Here is a 22,773-nt window from a genome sequence, read left to right as displayed (position 1 = left end):
GGGAGCACAAACCTATGTTGCATGGTGCTCTGTAGATTAGTGGGGTTGGAAAGCTAAGACGGGAAGAATACTTGGAGAGACTGAGATTTCAGTTGCTTGTGGAGAACAGCTAAACAAAACTGGCCACTCTGGGACAAAAGAAAGGCAGGCAGTCTGAGAGACTTTCCAGCAGTAAGAGAGCTGCTAAGGGGGTGAGGACTGCACAGAACTTGCCACTCAGAAGAAAGGACAGGTGGACAAAATCATCCTGGGGCACTCAGCCCAGTAGGATGAGAACTTTCAGGAGCTTGAGGTGCTCCATCAACCTAACAGGCAGTGCAACTCTGAGGGTCCCCACTGCGATATGCATCTGATGCTCGCTCCTTCCACCCCATGCAAGCTCACAAAACTGCTATACCCGCCATTGCACCAGCCAGCCAGAGGGCAGCCCTGCCTATGGCAGCTACAAGGGTGCAGCATAGAGGCTCCTCCCTGCGCACCTGGCCCACTGGCCCTGGGAATAGAGGCAACCACTGCAGCCAGGAAGGAGGAAAGAGCTCTTTCCTCCCAGTAAGCACAGGCACCACTCGTCTGGAACCCCTGCCATTATTCCAGGGGCTGAGCAGTTCCAGAGAGGAGAGCTTCTGGGAAACAGAGTGTGCCGCCAGCACCAAGTTATTATTACAAATATGAAACATCAGAAACGTTGGACAAACCAAAATCTCACAAACACCAGAAAGAGGGCCAAGAGAAACTGAACTCACCGATCTTCCTGACAAAGATTTCAAAATAAAAATCATAAACATGCTAATGGAGGTACAGAAACATATTAAAGAACTCAGAGAGGATTTCAGGGAAGGGAGAAAAACTTTGAAAAACACAGTATCCTAAATGAAACATACAATGGAGGGATTAAAAGGCAGAATAGATGAGGAAGAGAAGATGGTAAATGAAATAGAAATTAGAGAACAGGAATAAAAAGAAGATGAGGCACAGAGAGAAAAAAGGACTTCTAAGAATGAAAGAATTTAAAGAGAAATACCTGAAAAATACAAACATAACAATATTCACATTACAGGGGCATCACAAGAAGAAGACGAGAGAAAAGAAACAGAAATTGTCTTTGAAGAGGAAATTGATGAAAACTTCTCCAATCTGGGGAAGGAGACAGTCTGTCAGGCCATGGAGGTGCACAGATCTCCCAACACAAGGAACCTAAGGAAGACAACACCAAGATGTATAATAATTAAAATGCCAAAGAACATGGATAAAGACACAGTATTAAAAGCAGCTAGAGAGAGAAAATAGATGACATGCAAAGGAAAACACATCAGGCTATCATCAGACTAGTCAACAGAAACCTTACAGGACAGAAGGGAGTGGCATGATGTATTTACTGCAATGAAACAGAAGGGTGTCAAACCGAGAATACTCTACATAGCAAGATTACCCTTTAAATTTGAAGGAGGGATTAAACAATTCCCAGATAAGCAAAAGCTGAGGGAATTTAACTCCCACAAACCATCTCTACAGTGTATTTTAAAGGTACTGTTACAGATGGAAATGCTCTTAAGGCTAAATAGCTGTCAGTAGAGAAAATAAAACCACAGTAAAAGAAGGAGACCAATTAATTACTACGCAAATGCAAAATTAAAACATCTACCCAAAAAGTCAGTCAAGGGATAGACAAAGAGTACAGAATATGACACCTAATATGTAAAAAGTTGAGGAGGAAGAAAAAAATAGAGAACCTTTAGATCGTATTTATAATAGTGTAATAAGTGAGTTAAATTAGATTGTTAGATAGTAAAGAAGCTACCCTTCAACCTTTGGTAACCATGAATCTAAAGCCTGCAATGGCAAGAAGTACATTTCTATCGATAATCACCCTAAATGTAAATGGTCTGAATCACACACCAATCAAATGACGCAGAGTTAATGAATGGGTAAAAAAACAAGACCCATCTATATACTGCCTACAAGAGACTCACTTCAAACCCACAGACATACAGACTAAAAGCAAAGGATGGAAAAGACATTTCATGCAAATAATAGGAAGAAAAAAGCAGGAGTTCCAGTACTTGGATCAGACAAAATAGACTTCAATACAAAGAAAGTAACAAGGGACAAAGAAGGACGTAAGATAATGATAAAGGGGTCAGGGCAACAAGAGGATATAAGCATTAGAAATATCTATGCACCCAACACAGGAGCACCAACATATGTGAAACAAATACTAACATAATTAAAGGGGTTAACAGAAGGAAATGCATTCATTTTAGCAGACTTCAACACTCCACTGACTCCAAAAGACAATCAACCAAACAGAAAATAAGTAAGGACACAGAGGCCCTGAACAACGCATTAGAACACATGGACCTAACAGACATCTACAGAACACTCTACCCAAAAGCAGCAGGATACACATTCTTCTTAAAAGCACATGGAACATTTTCAAGAATAGATTATATACTAGGAAACAAGAAGAGCCTCAGCAAACTCAGGATTGAAATTGTACAAACGAGCTTCACAGACCACAAAGATATGAAACTAGAAATAAATTATGCAAAGAAAACAAAAAGACAACAAAAACATGAAGGCTTACAACATGATCCTACATAATCAATGGATCAATGACCAAATAAAAACAGAGATCAAGCAATATATGGAGACAAATGAAAACAATAACTCAACACCGCAAAATCTGTGGAACGAAGTGAAGGCTATGTTAAGAGGGAAGTATATTGTAATATAGGCTTACATCAGGAAAAAAGAACAATTCCATATAAACAACATAAATTCACAATTAATGAAACTGGAAAAAGAACAAATGAGGCCCAAAATCAGTAGAAGTGATGTAAGATCAGAGCAGAAATAAATAAAATTGAGAAGAATAAAACAATAGAAATAATCAATGAAGGCACAAAATAGATAAACCCGACCAGACTTCTCAAGAAAAAAAGAGAGTCTAAACACAAAAACAGAATCAGAGATGAGAAAGAAAAATGAGTATGGAGACCACCGAAATACAGAGAATTATTAGAGTATACCAGGAAAAATTATATGCTAACAAATTGGATAACTTACAAAACATGGACAACATTCTAGAAAAATAGAACATTCCAAGGCTGACCCACAAAGAAATACAAAATCTGAACAGACGATTTACCAGCAACAAAATTGAATTGGTAATCAGAAAACTACCTAAAAACAAAACCCCTAGGCCAGATGGCTCCACAACTAAATGTTATCAAACACTTAGTGAAGACCTAATACCAATCCTCCGAAAAGTTTTCCAAAAAGTAGAAGAGGAGGTAAACTCATTCTGTGAGGCCAGCATCACCCTAAGTACCAAAACCAGGGAAAGTCACCACAAAAAAAGTAACTTACAAACCAATATCCCTGATGAAAATAGATGGAAAAATACTCAACAAAATATTAGCAAACCAAATTCAAAAATACATCAAAAGGATCATACAACATGACCAAGTGGGATTCATCCCAGGGATGCAAGGATGGTACAACATCTGAAAACCCATCAACATCATCCACCACATAAACAAAAGGAAGGAGAAAAACCACATGATCATCTCCATAGCTGCTGAAAAAGCATTCGACAAAATTCAACATCCATTCATGATAAAAACTCTCAGCAAAATGGATATAGAGGGCAAGTACCTCAACATAATAAAGGCCATATATGATAAACCCACAGTCAACATCATACGGAACAGTGAGAAGCTGAAAGCGTTTCCTCTGAGATCGGGAACAAGACAGGGATGCCCACTCTCCCCACTGTTATTCAACATACTACTGGAGGTCCTAGCCATGGCAATCAGACAAAACAAAAAAATACAAGGAATCCAGATTGGTAAAGAAGAAGTTAAACTGTCACTATTTGCAGATGACATGATATTGTACATAAAAAACCCTAGACTCCACTCCAAAACTACCAGGACTGGTATCGGAATACAGCAAAGTTGCAGGATACAAAATTAACACACAGAAATCTGTGGCTTTCCTATACACTAACAATGAACTAGTAGAAAGAGAAATCAGAAAAACAATTCCATTCACAATTGCATCAAAAAGAATAAAATACCTAGGAATAAACATTACCAAGGAAGTGAAAGACCTATAACCTGAAAACTATAAGACACTCTTAAGAGAAATTAAAGGGGACACTAACAAATGGAAACTCATCCCATGCTCTTGGACAGGAAGAATTAATATCGTCAAAATGGCCATCCTGCCCAAAGCAATATACAGATTTCATGCAATCCCTATCAAACTACCAACAGCATTCTTTAACGAACTGGAACAAATAGTTCAGAAATTCATATGGAAACACCAAAGACCCCGAATAGCCAAAGCAATCCTGAGAAGGAAGAACAAAGCAGTGGGGGGGGATCTCGCTCCCCAACTTCAAGCTCTACTACAAAGCCACAGTAATCAAGACAGATTGGTACTGGCACAAGAACAGAGCCACAGACCAATGGAACAGAATAGAGACTCCAAACATATATGGTCAATTAATATATGATAAAGGAGCCATGAACATACAATGGGGAAATGACAGTGTCTTCAACAGATGGTGCTGGCAAAACTGGACAGCTAAATGTAAGAGAATGAAACTGGATTATTGTCTAACCCCATACACAAAAGTAAATTCGAAATGGATCAAAGACCTGAATGTAAGTCATGAAACCATCAAACTCTTAGATAAAAACATAGGCAAAAATCTCTTGGACGTAAACATGAGTGACTTCTTCATGAACATATCTCCCTGGGCAAGGGAAACAGAAGCAAAAATGAACAAGTGGGACTATATCAAGCTGAAAAACTTCTGTACACCAAGGGACACCATCAATAGAACAAAAAGGTACCCTACAGTATGGCAGAATATATTCATAAATGACAGATCCAATAAAGGGTTGACATCCAAAACATATAAAGACCTCACACACCTCAACAAACAAACAGCAAATAATCCAATTAAAAACTGGGCAGAGGAGCTGAACAGACACTTCTCCAAAGAAGAAATTCAGATGGCCAACAGGCACATGAAGATGCTCCATATCGTTAGTCATCAGAGAAATGCAAATTAAAACCACAATGAGATATCACCTCACACCAGTTAGGATGGCCACCATTCAAATGACAAAAAACAACAAATGTTGGCGAGGTTGCAGAGAAAGGGGAACCCTCCTACACTGCTGCTGGGAATATAAACTAGTTCAGCCATTGTGCAAAGCAGTGTGGAGGTTCCCCAAAAAACTAAAAAAAGAAATACCACTTGACCCAGGAATTCTACTCCTAGGAATTTACCCTAAGAATGCAGCAGCCCAGTTTGAAAAAGACAGATGCACCCCTATGTTTATTACAGCACTATTTATAATAGCCAAGAAATGGAAGCAACCTAAGTGGCCTTCAGTAAATGAATGGATAAAGAAGAGGTGGTACATATACACAATGGAATATTATTCAGCCATAAGAAGAAAACAAATCCTACCATTTGCAACAACATGGATGGAGATAGAGGGTATTATGCTCAGTGAAGTAAGCCAGGTGGAGAAAGACAAGTACCAAATGATTTCACTCATATGTGGAGTATAAGAACAAAGAGAAACTGAAGGAACAAAACAGTAGCAGAATCACAGAACCCAAGAATGGACTAACAGTTATCAAAGGGAAAGGGACTAGGGAGGATGGGTGGGGAGGGATAAGGGAGGGGTAAAAGAAAGGGGGCCTTACGATTAGCATGTATAATGTGGGGGGGCATAGGGCGGGATGTGCAACACAGAAAAGACAAGTAGTGATTCTACAGCATCTTACTATGCCGATGGACAGTGACTGTAATGGGGTTTGAGGGGGGGATTTGGTGAAGGGGGGAATTTAGTAACCACAATGTTCTTCATGTAATTGTAGATTAATGATAATAAAATGAATTTTAAAAAAACAAAAGCCGAATGAAACTAAAAGCTTGTTATTAAAAAAGAGATAAAACTGATAAACCTTTACCCAGACTTATCAAAAAACAAGAGGGCCCAAATAAATAAAATCAGAAATGAAAGAGAAGTTACAAATAATACCACAAAAATATAAAAGGAATTATAAGACTATGAACAATTATACACCAACAAATTGTACAACCTAGAAGAAATGGTAAGTTCCTAGAAACAGTCTTCCAAGATGACTAAGGAAGAAACTGAACATCTGAACAAACTGATTACTAGTAATGATATTGAATCAGTAATCAAAAAACTCCCAACGAACACAAGTTCAGAACCAGATGACTTCACAGGTGAATGGCACTAAACATTTAAAGAACATTTAATACCTATCCCTCTCCAACTAATTCCAAAAAATTGTGAAGAGGTAGGAACTCCGCCAAACTCATTCTATAAGATTACACTGGTACCAAAATCAGACAAAGAGACTACAAAAGAAGAAAATTACAGGCCAATATCCATGATGAACATAGACGCAAAAATCCTGAACAAAATACTAGGAAGCCAAATTCAATACACTAAAAGGTTCATACACCATAATCCTGTGGAATTTTATTCCAGGGATGTAAAGACTGCTAATATCCACATACAATCAACATGACTCACCACATTAACACGAGGAAGTATAAAAATCATATTATCTCAGTAGATGCAGAAAAAGCATTTGACAGAATTCAACATGCATTGCTGATTTAAAAAAAAACTTTCAACAAAATAGGTATAAAGGAGATGTATCTCAACCATAATAAAGGCCATATATGGCAAGCTCAGAGCTAACATACTCAATGCTTAAAAGCTGATAGCTTTTTCTCTAAGATCAGGAACAAGACAAGAATGTCATTCTCACTGTTGTTATTGAATTTGGTATAGAAAGTCCTAGTCACAACAATCAGACAAGGAAAACATAGAAAAGGCATTCAAATGGTAAGCAGAAAGTAAAACTGTCATTACTTACAGATGATATGATACTATATATGCAAAACCCTAACGTCTCCACCAAAACACTATTCAAATTAATAAATGAATTCAATAAAGTTACAAGATACAAAATTAAGTTACAGAAATCTGTTGGGTTTCTATACAATAATAACAAGCTAGCAGAAAAGGAAATTTAGAAAATAATCCCATTCATAATTACATCAAAAAAGAATAAATAACTAGGAATAAATTTAACCAAGGAGGTAAAGACCTATACTCTAAAAACAATAGAACAATGATGAAAGAAACTGAAGAACACACAAATAAATGGAATGAAATAACATACTCATGGACTGGAAGATTAAAATGGTTAAAATGACTATACAAAGTAATCTACAGATTCAGTATAATCCCTATTTTGATGAGGATTTTTTCCTAGAACTAGAACAAGTAAGTGTGTATAGAACCACAAAAGATTACAAATAGCCAAAGCAAACTTGAGAAAGAAGAATACAGCTTGGAGGTGTAACATTCTCAGATTGGAAATTCTACTACAAAACTATACTATTCAAAACAATACGATACTGACACACAAAAAAGACACAATTAATGGAGAACAGAGAGTGCAGAAATACACCCAGGCTGATAGCAGCAATTAATCTACAACAAAGGAAGCAAGATTTTATATTGGGGAAAAGATAGTCCCTCCAATAAATGGTGCCAATAAAACTGAGGAGCTACATGCAAAAGAATAAAATTGGACCACTCTGTTACACCATAAAAAAAAATAAGCTCAAAATGGATTAAAGACTTAAATGTGACTGGTAACCATAAAACTCTGAAATGAAAATATATGCAGCAAACTTCTGGACATCGATCTTTGCAATATTTTTCTGGATCTGCCTCTTCAGGGAACAGCAACAAAAGCAAAAATAAAGAAGTGGGACTACATAAAATTAAAAAGATTTTGCACAGCAAAGGAAACCATGAACAAAAAAGGCAACATAGTGAATAGGACAATATATTTGCAAATGAAATACTCAATAAGGGGTTAATATCTGAATTATGGATACTAACACACAACAACAAAATCTAATTAAAAATGGGCCAGGTACCTAAAAATACATTTTTCCAAAGAAGACATACAGATGAAAAGATGCTCAACATAACTAATCATCGGGGAAAGGAAATCAAAACCACAAATAAGGCATCACTTCACACTCATCAGAATGGCTAGTGGGAAAAGACAAAAAAATAACAAGTGTTGGTGAAGATGTGGAGAAAAAAGAACCCTCATGCACCATTGGTGGAAATGTAAACTAGTACAGCCATTATGAAAAACACTATGGAGGCCCCTCAAAATATTAAAAATAGAAATACTACATGACCTAGCAATTTCATTTCTGGGAATCTGCCCAAACAATAAAAAATTATTAATTCAAAAAGGTACACCCCTGTTTGCTGCAACAATCTGTACAACAGTCAAGATATGGAAGTAAATCAAGTGTCCATCAGTTGATGAATGGATATACAAGATGTGGTACATATATACAATGAATATTATTCAGCCGTACACACAAAAGAAAAACATCCTGCACTTGCAACAAAATAGACGGAACTAGGAGATATTATGTTAAGTGAAGTCAGTCAGTCACAGGAAGATGAATACCATATAGTTTCATCTATATGTGCAATCTGACAAACAAAAAACAAACCAGAAAAAGACTCATAAACACAGAGGACAGACTGGTAGTTGCCATGGGGGATATGGGACAAGTGAAGTAAGTGAAGGAAATAGAGGTACAGACTTCAAATTATAAAATAATTTAGTAACAAGGATAGAAGTATAGCATAGGGAATACAGTTCAAAATATTGTAATATCTTTGTATTATGACAGATGGTAATTATATTCATCATGCATTTAATAATGTATACAACTGATAAATTAATAAATTGTTAATCTGAAACCAATATAATATTGTATATAAATTATACATGAATTTCACAATATACATGGAAAGACAAAGACCAATATAAATGGAATATATGCCATGCTCATTCATCAGAACATTTGATATCATTAAGACATCAGATCTCCCCCAAATTAATTTATAAATACAATACAAACCAAATCCAAATCCAGCCAGGCCTTTTTCTGGCATAAACTCACAAATCCTACAATTTCTATAGAAATTCAAAGAATATAAAATATCCAAAACAGTTTTTAAAAAGAACAAGTCTTCAGTATTTATATTTCCTGATTTCAGGACTTATGATAAAGGTACAGTAATCAAGACAAAGTGACACTGGTGTAAAGATACATGAAACAGAACAAACAGTCAGAAACATACCCACATACATGGCCAAGTGCTTTTCAGAAGAGGTGCTAGTCATTTTAATATAAAAGGATATGAGGATTAAAAAAGATGGTGGCATGAGAAGTGAGGCAGAAACCTCCTACAAAACCACATATAACACAAAAATATAGCAAATACAACTAATCCTGAAAAAGTGACTGAAAAAAAAACTGCAAGAGATGGCCTAAATCTGGGGAAAAGAGACGACCTCATGGAAAAACGTAAAGTACCAAAGCCATGAACCAGCAGGACACAAACAGTACTCCCCAACCCAGCTCACTGGCAGGAGGAAAAGAAATGGGGTGGGGAGGGAGTGGAAGCCAAAGACTGAAAAATACCCAACACTGGAGATGCACTCCAGGAGGACAAACCCACATTAAATGGTGCTACAGAGATTAGTGGGGTTGGAAAGCAAAGACAGGTGGAATACTCAGAGAGACTGAGATTTCAGCTACTTCTGGAAAACAGATACCGACAATCAGCCACTCCAGGTCAAAAGAAAGGCAGGTGCTTGAAAGACTTTCCAACAGCAAGGGGGTTGCTAAAGGGACAAGGATTACACAGACCTTTCTGCTCAGAAGGCACAGGTGGACAAAATCATCCTGGCACACTCAGCAGAGCAGTTCAGAAACTTTCAGGAGCTTCACATGCCCCATACCCCTGCCAGGCAATGCAGCACCAAGGCTCCCCACTGCAATATGCAGCCTTCAACTCCTTCAACCCGGCCATCACTGGTTCACAAAAATGCTGCATGTGCCATCCCACGAGGCCAAGTGGGGAGTGGCCTGCCTACTACAGATATAAGGGCATAGCATAGAGGCTCCTCCCTGTGTGCTCAGTCCACTGGCCCTGTCAGGGGAGGAGGGAATGCAGCCAGGAAGCAACAAAGAGCTCTTTCCTCCCGGCAGTCACTGGCATTACACATCTGTGACTCCTGCAATCAACCCAGGGGCAGGGCAGCATCACAGAGAAGAGCTTCTGGGCACTAGAGAACACCACCTACACAAAGTTACCATTACACAGGAATCATAAGAACTATAAAATGGCAAAAGAACCTGGTACAAACCAAATCCCTCAAACACCACAAAGACAGCTAAGTGAAACTGAAATCACCAATGTTCCTTACAAAGACAAAATGAAAACTATAAACATGATCACGAAGCTACAGAAAAATATTCAAGAGGTCAGAGAACTTCAAGACAGAGACAGAAACTTTGAAAAATACAGTATCTGAAAGGAAATACACAATAGAGGGACTTAAAAGCAGATTAGATGAGGTAGAGGAGATGGTAAACAGAATAGAAATTACAGAACGGGATTAAAAAGAAGTAGAGGCAGAGAAAAAAGGATCTCTAGGAATGAAACAATACTAAGACAACTGTGCTACCAATCCAAATGGAAAAATATTCGCATTATAAGGGCACTTGAAGAAGAAAAGAGAAAAAATGGATCAAAAGTCTCTTTGGGGAAATAATTGCTGAAAATTCCCCAAATCTGGGGAAAGAAATAGTCTCTCGGGCCATGGAAGAGCACAGATGTCCCAATATAAGGGAGCCAAGGAAGATAACACCAAGACATAATAATTGAAATGGCAAACCTCAAAGACAAGGGCACAATATTAAAAGCTGCCCAAGAGACAAAAAAGATCACATACAAAGGGAAACCCAACAGGTTATCATCAACATTCTCAGAAGAAATCTTACAGGTGAGAAAGGATTAGCATGATATATTTACTGCAATTAAGCAGAAGGGCCTTGAACCAAGAATACTCTGCCCAGCAAAAATATCATTTAAATCTGAAGGAGGGATTAAATAATTTCCAGATAAGCAAAAGTTCAGAGAATTTACCTCCCACAAATTGACTCTACAGTGTATTTTAAAGGGACTGCTCTAGAAGGAAAGCATCCGAGGAATAAATAGCTATTACCAGAGAAAACAAAACCACATTAAAGGAAGTAGACCAATTAATTACTAACCAAATATAAAATTAAATCAGCTACCAAAAAAGTCAGTCAAGGAATACACAAAAAGTACAGAATATGACATCTAACATATGAAGAGTGGAGGAGGAAGAAAAAGAGGGAGGGAAAAAAAGAACTTTTAGATTGTGTTTGTAATAGCGTAATAAGCAAGTTAAGGTAAACCGCTAGAGAGTAAAGAAGCTGCCCTTGAACCTTTGGTAAACATGAATCTAAAGCCTGAGATGGCAATAAGTACACAACTATAGATAATCACCCTAAATGTAAATGGACTGAATACACCAATCGAAAGATATAGAATTGCAGAATGGATATAAAAACAAGACCTAACTATATGCTGCCTACAAGAGGCTCACTTCAAATCCATAGACAGACAAGAAGTGAAGGGATGGAAAAAGGTATTTCCTCCAACTAATAGGGAGAAAAAAGCCAGAGTTGCAATACCTGGACCAGACAAAATAGACATCAAAACGAAGAAAGTAACAAGAGACAAAGAAGGACATTACATAATGATAAAGAGGACAGTCCAACAAGAAGATTAAACCATTATAAATATATATGGACCCAATACAGGAGCACCTAAATATATGAAACAAATAATAACAGAATTAAAGGGGGAAATACACTGCAATCCACTCATTTAAGGAGACTTCAACACTCCACTGACTTCAAAGGACAGATCAACCAGACAGAAGATAAGTAAGGAGACAGAGGCACTGAACAATACATTAGAACAGATGGACCTAATGGACATCTACAGAACTCTCCACCCAAAGTAGCAGAATACATTATCTTCTCAAGTGCACATGGAACATTTTCCAGAAGAGATCATAAACTAGGCCACAAAAGGAGCCTCAGTAAATTCAGAAGAATTGAAATTGTGCTTACCAGCTTCACAGACCACAAATGTATGAACTAGAATTATGCAAACAAAACAAAAAATCCCACAAACATATGGAGGCTTAAACACCATACTCCTAGATAATCAATGGGTCAGTGACCAAATACAAGAGATCAAACAATATATGCAGACAAATGAAAACAACAACTCAACACAACAAAATCCTTGGGACACAGCGAAGGCAGTTATAAGAGAAAAGTTTAGAGCAATACTGGCTTACCTTAAGAAAAATGTACAATCTCAAATGAACAGTCTAAAATCACAATTAATGAAACTAGAAAAAGAAAAAAAATGAGGTCCAAACCAGAAAAAGGATGGACAAAATAAAGGTAAGAGCAGAAATAAATAAAATTGAGAAAAATAAAACAATAGAAAGAATCAGTCAAAGCAGAAGCTGGTTCCTTGAGAAAATTAACAAATAGATAAACTCCTAGACAGACTTCTCAAGAAAAAAAGAGTCTATACACATAAACAGAAGCAGAAATGAGAAAGGAAAAATCACTACAGACACCACAGAAATACAAAGAATTATTAGAGAATACTGTGAAAAATTATATGCTAGCAAACTGGATAAACCTAGAAGAAATGCACAACATTCTAGAAAAATACAACCTTGCAAGACTGACCCAGGAAGAAAAAGAAAATCTGAACAAATTACCAGCAACAAAATTGAATTAGTAATAAAAAAACTATCTAATAACAAACACCTAGATCAAATGGCTTCATTGCTGAATTTTATCAAGTACTTAGAGAAGACCCACCCTCATTGAAGTTTTCCAAAAAGTAGAAGAGGAGGGAATACTTCCAAACTCATTCTATGAAGCCAGCATCACTCTAATACCAAAACCAGGCAAAGACAACACAAAACGAGAAAATTAAAGACCATATTCCTTATGAACATAGATGCAAAAATACTCAACAAAATATTAGCAAACCAAATTCCAAAATGTATCAACATGATCATCCAACCTGATCAAGTAGGAATTATTCCAGGGATGCAAGGATGGTATAGTACTCAAAAAGCCATCAACATCATATACTACATCAATAAAAAGAATGACAAAAATCACATGGTCATTTCAATACATGTTGAAAAAACATTTGAAAAAATTCAACATCCATTCATGATAAAAACTCTCAACAAATGGGTATAGAGGGCAAGTACCTCTACATAATAAAGGCCATATACAACAAACCCACAGCCAACATCACATTTAACAGTGAAAAGCAGACAATACAAAGAAATAAAAAACATCCAGATTGGTAAGGAAGAAGTCAAACTGTCACTGTTTGCAGATGACATGATGTTGTACATAAAAAACCATAAAGATTCCACTCCAAAACTATTGGAACTAATAACTGAATTCAGCAAAGTTGCAAGATACAAAATTAATACACAGAAACCTGTTGCATTTCTACATGTTAATGGTGAACTAGAAGAGAAATCAGTAGAACAATGCCATTTACAATAGTATCAAAAAGGATAAAATACCTAGTCATAAACCTAACCAAGAGGTGAAAGACCTACCCTGAAAACTTCAAGACACTCACGAGGGAAATTAAAGAAGATACCAATAAATGGAAGTATAGCCCATGTTCACAAATAGGAAGAATTAATATCGTCAAAATGGCCAACCTGTCTAAAAAAATCTACAGATTCAATGTAATCCCTATAAAAATACCAGCAGTATTCTTCAATGAACTAGAAAAAATAGTTCTAAAATTCACATGGAACCACAAAAGACCCCAAATAGCCAGAGAATTCTTGAGAAGGAAGAATAAAGCAGGGGGGATTACACTCCCCAACTTCAAGCTCTACTACAAAGCCACAGTAATCAAGATAATTTGGTACTGGCACAAGAACAGACCCATAGACCAATGGAACAGACTAGAGAGCCCTGATATAAACCCAACCATATATGGTCAATTAATATATGATAAAGGAGCCATGGACATACAATGGGGAAATGACACCCTCTTCAATAGCTCTTGTTGGCAAAGGTGGACAGCTACATGCAAGAGAATGAAACTGGATTACTGTTTAACCCCATACACAAAAGTAAACTCAAAGTGGATCAAAGGCCTGAATGTAAGTCATGAAATCATAAAACACTTAGAAGACAACACAGGCAAAAATCTCTTGAATATAAACATGAGTAACTTTTTCCTGAACATATCTCCTCAGACAAGGGGGACAAAAACAAAAAGAACAAATGAAACTACATAAAACTAAAAAGCTTCTGTACAGCAAAGGACACCACCAGTAAAACAATAAGGCATCTTTACAGTGTAGGAGAATACATTTGTAAACAACATATCCAGTAAGGAGTTAACACCCAAAATATATAAACAACTCACATGCCTCAACACCCAAAAAGCAAATAACGTGATTAAAAAATGGGCAGAGGATCTGAACAGACACTTCTCCAAAGAAGAAATTCAGATGGCCAACAGGCACATGAAAAGATGCTCCACATCGCTAATTGTCAGGGAAATGCAAATTAAAACCACAATGAGATATTACCTCACGCCAGTAAGGATGGCCAGCATCGAAAAGACTAGGAACAACAAATGCTGGTGAGGATGTGGAGAAAGGGGATCCCTTCTACACTGCTGGTGGGAATGTAAGCTAGTTCAACCATTATGGAAAGCAGTATGGAGGTTCCTCAAAAAGCTCAAAATAGAAATACCATTTGACCCAGCAATTCCACTTCTATGAATTTACCCCAACAATGCAGCAGCCCAGTTTGAAAAAGACAGATGCACCCCTGTGTTTATCACAGCACTGTTTACAATACCCAAGATATAGAAGCAACCTAAGAGTCCATCAGAAGATGAATAGATAAAGAAGATGTGGTACATATACACAATGTTACATTATTCAGCCATCAGAAGAAAACAAACCCCACCATTTGCTACAACATGGGTTTAGCTGGAGGGTGTTATGCTCAGTGAAATAAGCCAGGAGGAGAAAGACTAGTAGCAAATGATTTCCCTCCTCTGTGGAGTATAACAACAAAGCAAAACTGAAGGAACAAAACAGCAGCAGACTCACAGACTCCAAGAAGGGACTTGCAGTTACCAAAAGGTGGGGAGGGAGGGAGAAGGGGATTCCAGGCATTATAATTAGTGTTATATAAATAAATATATAATTATAATTAGTGCACATTATGTAAGGAGTCAAGGGGAAGGAAGTATAGCACAGAGAAGGTAAGTAGTGACTCCATAGCATCTTACTATGCTGACGGACAGTGACTGCAATGGTGTCGGGTGGGGGGGACTTGATAATATGGGTGAATGTAGTAACCACTATGCTGCTCATGTGAAACCTTTATAAGATTGTATATCATACCTTAATAATAAAAGGATAGTCTTTTCAACAACTGGTATTTGAACATTAGATATCCATATGTAAAAAAGTGAACCTCAACCCTACCTCATAACATGTACATAAATTAACTCAAAAGGGAACATACATCTCAATGTAAACTAAAAACTTCTAAAAATAACTTAGAAAAGTTTAGGTGAAGATTTTTTTAAATAGGATTCAAAAAAACACAAAGTATAGATGAAAAATGTCAGTATTTTGGAGTTGATAAATTTTTAAATTTCAATACTTTAAAGAAAATCAGAAGGTAATCCAAAGACTGAGAGAAAATATTTGCAAAACATAGATCTTACTATCTAAAATATATAAAACTCTCTAAGAAATCCTGTCACTTGTGATAATATAGCTAAACCTAGAGGGGAGTAAGCTAAATGAAAGAAGGCAGATAAAGAAAGACAAATACTGCATGTATCCCTTATATTTGGAATCTAAAAAATAAAGTTGAACTCATAGAAACATAAGGTAGAAAAGTTGTTGCCAGAGGTTGTGGGGTGGGAGAACTAGAGAAAGGCTGGTAAAAGGGTGCAAACTTTCAGTTATAAGATCTGAGGACCTAACATATAACATGATGATTATAATTGATAACATGGTATTGTACAACTGAAACATGCTGAGAGAGGGAACATAAATATTCTCACAGACACACAACATAAATATGCGGCATGATAGATGTGTTAACTCGCTGGGGAGAATCCTTTCACAATATATATGAATATCAAATCATCATGCTGTACACCTTAAATCTTACTATTTTATTTGTCAATTATGCCTCACTAAAGCTGAAAGATAATAGAAACCAGTAATAATAAACGAATCTAAATTTTAAAAATGAGCAAGATGCTTGAACCAATTGCTTTTCAAAAAATTTTCACCAAATATTTCCATTATTCAAAATTTTTCAAAATATTTGAATATTTCAAATATTTTTTTAAATTATTTCACCAAATAAGAGATGCAGGTAAGGAAATAAGCACATAAAAACATCTCCAAAAATATATATTAAAAGTACATGAAACATTATGCAGACATACTGAAATGGAATGGTTAAAATTATGAGGTGTAACCATGTCAAGTGTTTTTAAAAATGTGGCTAACTAGCAGTCACCTGCTGCTGTTAAGATCATGTAAAAGTTTTCTGAAAGTTCACATTACACCAATTTGCTTTTATAAACGACCTACGTTAGTACCTGTTTTCGCTAACCAAAAGAAATCTGAAGAGGATATTTGCCTTTACCAAAAATAAGGTGAAAAACGAAACTGGCCTTCAACGTTTGTTTTGCAGATGCACCTGGAGAACCGAGAGCACCGCACCCACCCCTCCTCCACAGGAGCTACACTAAGCATCTCAGCATGAAGCCGCCATAGCTTCGAACTATGTCTATGAGCATCTGTGCTTTGCCTTGATTTATTTTGTGCATCCATTAGCAAGATGTATCCTAAGGTTTCAGAAAATCCTAAAACATTATGTTCTGGGTCTGGGAACTCTCAAAAAGCTTTCCATAGAAATTAATGGTAATTGCTTCTTCACTTTACACTATTTCAACTTCATAGGACCACTCTGCTTTCAGATAGCAGGGGAAACCTGTATAACCACTTTGGGAAACTGTTCCTTTAAAACTTAAATATGATCCTATCATTAGACCATGCCAATCCATTTAAGGTATTTACCCAAAAAAAAGTAAACACACATCTGCACAAAGACTTATACATGAAGTGTTCTCAGCAGTTATTTCTGTAATAGTCAAAAACTGAAAGAAAACAAATGTCTATCAACGGTTGAGTGGATTAACAAATTTTGGTATTTCTATACAACAGAGTATTTCTCAGCAATGAAAAGGAACTGATAAAACACAAGGATGAAATTCAAAACAATGGTGCTGAGTGAAAGACACTAGTCAAAAGAGTACATACTGTATGATTCCATTCATATAAAATTCTAGAAAATGTTAACATAGCAACTGCATGGGAACAGCTGGAAGAAGGAATGAATTACAAAGAAGCATAAAGAAACTGAGGGTAGGGAATTGTTTATTATCTTCACCGTGCAGATAATTTCAAGTATATTACATGTCAAGACCCATTAAATTGATGCTTTACAAATACTCTATTTATTGTCTGTCAATTATACCTCAATAAAGCTGTAAAAAAATATATATATATATATAAGATTACTGTTAAGGATAAGATATTGTACCTAATAAAAATTCTCTGTTCTGACACAGAATTAATACTTGACAAAAATTAGCTTCTTATGTAACAACTGAAAAAAGTACCCGGGTACCTCATTCAGTGTTCTAAGCACCTAAGATATACCTTAGCTTCTTCCTCTTGAGCTTTTTTAACAATTGCTTGTAACTGCACCTCTCGCTTAAATTCAGCATGTAGTAATTTCTCTTCCATCATCCTACGTCGTTGATCTAGTAATTCTTCCTTCCACTTCCGAACATCTTTCTCCTACATATAGTGAATTATTATATCATTAATTTCACCATACCAGTCATTTAACAGAAGAACAAACAAATAAACAGCTTAGGAATTATACAGTCTAGAACCTGGAAGGACCTAAAAAGAGTACGACTAGTGATTAAGGACACAGACTATGAAACCAGACTGCTTGGAGTCATAATCTATCTTGATCACTTGCTAGCTATATAAACTGGGCAACTTTTTCTAGCCTATACCTTAGTTTCCTTATCTATAAAAAGAGAATAATAGTAGTATCTAACTCTTAGGCTTGTTTCCAAGATTAAGTCAATGTATGTAAAACAGTACATTGGACATGCCTCAACAGATATGCTATTATTATACTGCACTATGAATACACTTAAAATGAAAATAGTGTATATTTCCTATCCTTATAAATATTAATGTCTCTATAACCCAAATTTAAAGCAAATAAGTAATTTTATACTAGAGGTTGAAAATTTGTGAGAAGTCTGAAAACACATTGGCATAAGAAACATTCTCTGCAGGGACAGAGAGAGCTTTGCCTGAAACAAAGACAGATATGATAGCTGCCTTTAATTCCTTAAAACAATATCAATCATGAGAAGTAAAAGACCTGTTCTGTGCTCAGGGCATCAGGTCCAGAACCAATGAGAATAAATTATAGAAAATCAAATGTTGGCTCAACATGAGTAGAGGGAAAAACATTTCAGTTGAATTTTAGCTACATGATTATGTGTTTAACTGCCTAAGAAGTATAAGGCAGAAATTGCACTGGATTAGGAGCTAGAGGACAGGTCTAACTTAATGCCCTAGCTCTGAAAATTATTGGTCATGTTACACTGGAAATAGAACTTAGCCTCAGATTCAGTTTTACATCTGTAAAAGGGGTTCAGTATCTGTTCAACTCTGTGCACCTCACGCAGTTCTTGTGGTGATCAGATGAAACCATACACATAGAACAGGGATGAAACAAAAACCCATTAAACAAATGGAACATGGGATTTATCATTAAAATTAACTGAAGAGAAACCTACATTGACAGAAAAATTAAACCAGAGAACCTCTAACATCTTTTACAATTTCAAGAATTAATTATTTTATTTGCATCATTGGAGATTATATTACACAGTGAGAAAATAAACTATATAATTTTATTTATATTAAAAATACAATAAAAGGGGAAACTGGTTTTACTAGAGCATTGCTCTAATGCTGAAAATATTAACTCTTACTCCCCACATGGGGGGTATTAACCCTCTAAACCCACCACATGGAGACTGTTTTTCATACTTGATGTGATCATTCTAAATGATTAAAATAAAAATAATGACAAATTCTTGAGGTTCAGGTAAAGAGAAAAATCACGGAATTTCTTTCCTTCCCAGTCAACTTTCCTACTGTACTAAACAGAATTTTATGCTACTTCATTTTTATAAGTGTTCAACTATTTGGTCCAATTATCTCTACCAAATTTAAAATACACATTTTAAGTAATCCAAGTAATATTTTTAACCTGTGTATTTTGTAGTCCTTTCCAGTACCAGAAAGCTAACAAAGGAGTTCACCTACACTATAATGTCACACGTCTTTTGTCAGGCTGTTAGGTACTGGCAGTACACACACTCCAAAATGCCTACCAATGATCCCAGCCACCTGGTATTCAGACCCTTGGCTAATTTCCTCTCACACTGTACTAGGATTGTAACCAATAGAATATAGCAAAAGGGATGGTACATCCTTCCAAGATGAGGCTATAAAAGTTAAGGCAGCTTCCATTCTGGCAGCTCTCTTGTTTTTTCCCTCTCCACCCTTCCCCCTCTTAACACCTCTCCAAATGTCAGATTACTTTCTGTGGAGAAGCCGGTGGCCACGTCATGAGGACACCAGGGCTGTGGAAAGGCAAACATGGCAAGGAACTGAGATCTATAGGCTGAAGAGGACCTGAAGCCTGCCAATAACCACACGAGTGAGTCTAGAAATGGGTTTGTCAGCTGCAAATGACTGCTGCCCTTAGCTAACAGCTTGAAAAAGATTCTGAACAAAAATCACTAGGCAAGCCACACCCTGCCCACAGAAACAGTGAGCTAATTAATAAAAGTGTGTTGCTTTAAGATGCTGTTTTGAGATTGTTACACAGCACACATTAACGAATATAGTTTTCACCTACATCTGCCATATGTAAGTATCAATAAGAACGACGATACACAGCAACAGTCTTCTTAGCACCATGCTACTTAATGTTTAACATACTTTCTGCATTTAATCCTTGCAACTGGCTAATTATTATAACTGTCATTTTACAGATAAAGAACCTGAAATGCAATATTGTTAAGTACTTGCCCAAGACATCGTATCTTGTGGTAAAACCAGGATTTGATCTGGTTGGCTATCTCCAGAGCCCATGTTCTTTCAACTACACCACACTGATCACAATCTCTTCTATAAATTGAATTACTGCCCATTTACTCAAACCTGATCACCTGAGGCTCAAAAGTGTCCTACCAAACCATTCTACACTTTGCACAAGACTCCCCAAGGAAACCTGCCAATGAAAATGGTAAGACAACACCTGAAGCTTCAATAACCCATGCCAACCTTACAAAACATAAATTTATGAGTTACTACACTTAGGAAAAACAAATTCTTTTTTCTTTTTTTACACATAAATTCTGTAATTTGACAGAAATGCTTTTGTTTCATAGAAAATTTATTTTTATAGTTCTTTTAGCTTCTCTCAGACTAAAAGAAAGACTACAATTGAATTTAGGGCTATCATCAATTTAAGGCCATCATAATTACCTAAGAATTAAAAACTCACCCTTTCTAACAATTTCTGAAGCTTTAATGTCTTCTCTTCACGTAACTTTTCTCTTAGCTGCTGTGCTTTCATTTGTTTTTCTTCATGCTTCTTCTTAGATTCTGCAATTGTTCTATTAATACAAACAAATGGACACCAGACAAAAATGTTTAAATGACAGAGCCAAAATAAATATAAAAAGCATACTAACATTTGGGGCTAACATTTCAGGAAAACATTATCACTATTCAATGGATCTGGAGCTGTCCTGAATTATATGGCTTACAATGTTGTGCAGCTCTATTTAACACTCAAAAGTGGCTAGTTTCCCTCCTGTAAAATGTCTCAAAATTTAAAATTTTCAAAGGCCAGACCTTTTACGAGATGGTGAGGAGAGTTTTTCATGCATGTGAATTCCATGGCCTGGAGGTCTAGCAGGTTCCTCTTCTACAATATCACCCCAGGATGTATTTTGGCGCCAAGATTCACGAGCTGTTCAGAAAAAAGAAAAACACTTTGTGTTTGTTTAACTACATAGTTTTATAAAATCAACATTTGAGAACTTTTAAAAAGCATCAGCATTCCCACTCCAAATTGTTTATTTTACAAACTCCACATAATAAGCTCATCTATTTTATATCCCTCTACATATAAACACTATGCGCGCGCATGCGCACACACACACTCAAATACCTTCATAATCTGCAAGGACATCGTTCCAGTCCATAGACATACCACAGAAAGATACACTCCCACTGCCCATGCTGGCCTAAAATATAATAAGGAAAATGGAAAAACAAATATTTGAACATAATTTTAACCTTAAAAAATGAACTACATGTGATGTTTTCCTGCCTGCTGCTATTACATTTCATTTAAAACAGTTCAAAACCAGAAAAAACCACCTAGTTCTTAGAGTCACAGTAATCACCAAGTTAAAAATACCACAGCCTATACATTTTAAGAGGAAGACAAAACTACTTGTCATTAACAGCAGAGGCAAATCAAATAAAGTTAAAAGAAATATACTGGTCTTATGCAACTATTGCATAAACTCTGAATATTCACAGCATGTATCATAAGAGTTCAAGATTATTTACTAGACATTAAAATTTAATAGAAAAATACTTGAAACATGTAGTTCCTTTCATTGTTTAAGAAATCCCTCTCATCAACATACGTATCTTGACCACTTAGTGACAGCATGTCAATATCTCATTTGGTTTTTATTAGTAGAACAAAAAAGTAAAGTATCTTAGATTCTTCTTTAATCTCTATTATAATCTAGTTGATGTTGAGATCTTACTTTCTGGCTCAATTTCATGATCTGTAAAATCAGAATAACAACTTCCAACTTGCATTAAGTATCAAACACTTAGTAACAGTAAAGTACTCAAAAGAGATTTGCTAGTTTATTACATAAATCTCAATCACTAAGTGTAACAACAAACATTATTATTAAAGATATTTTAGAAAGTTTTACATGAACTCTAAGTCCTTCTGGCCCTAAGATTTTTATTTTTGAATCTAATTTTTGAATAATTATTTTAAAAATTCTAAAATCTCACAGAAAAATCACTGTCGTTGTCAGTTTCAATGTTAATATCATTGTTTTCTTCAGCTTCAATTTCTCTAGTTAATTGTTCCTCTTCAGCAATAGCACTAGCAATAGCCTCCTCGTTGGCCTTTTCTAGACGATCTGCTAGCTCTTCTTTTTTAGCGAGAACTTCTGCCATGGACTATACAGTTAAAAACAAAAAAAGAATCACAACTTGACTGGAAAGTAATCATTGCTTTATGTTCTAATCACACACTCAACAGTATACATAAAATACCATTGATCTAGTTACAAAACCTGGGGTCCATTAAAGGTGCAACCACTTGCTGACTGCTTGATTTGGAAGCTTCTTAAAACCAAGAACCTATTTTTTATTCTATAAAATGATAAAGTAATTCATGACTTACCTTCTTTATCAGAATGCTGTATATGAGAA

General features: G+C 36.0%; 1 protein-coding gene across 5 annotated transcripts in view; it reads right to left on the bottom strand.

Annotated features, from left to right (window-relative positions):
* The window catches only part of SCAPER (S-phase cyclin A associated protein in the ER), a 539,898-nt gene that overhangs the window by 380,019 nt on the left and 137,106 nt on the right, over positions 1 to 22,773 (bottom strand). For all 5 annotated transcript variants that reach the window (XM_036907601.2, XM_036907605.2, XM_036907603.2 and 2 more), the window contains 5 exons: positions 22,348 to 22,518; positions 21,473 to 21,548; positions 21,154 to 21,271; positions 20,801 to 20,912; positions 17,848 to 17,988 (listed from right to left, as the gene is read on the bottom strand). In XM_036907601.2, the coding sequence (XP_036763496.2) occupies positions 17,848 to 17,988; positions 20,801 to 20,912; positions 21,154 to 21,271; positions 21,473 to 21,548; positions 22,348 to 22,518 (618 nt within the window). The remainder of the gene's footprint in view (positions 1 to 17,847; positions 17,989 to 20,800; positions 20,913 to 21,153; positions 21,272 to 21,472; positions 21,549 to 22,347; positions 22,519 to 22,773) is intronic.

This window comes from Manis pentadactyla, chromosome 11 (genome assembly GCF_030020395.1).
Source record: "Manis pentadactyla isolate mManPen7 chromosome 11, mManPen7.hap1, whole genome shotgun sequence".
NCBI classification, from domain to species: domain Eukaryota; kingdom Metazoa; phylum Chordata; class Mammalia; order Pholidota; family Manidae; genus Manis; species Manis pentadactyla.
The sequence above is the reverse complement of the archived record's forward strand: the minus strand, read 5'-3'. Positions and strand labels throughout refer to the sequence as shown.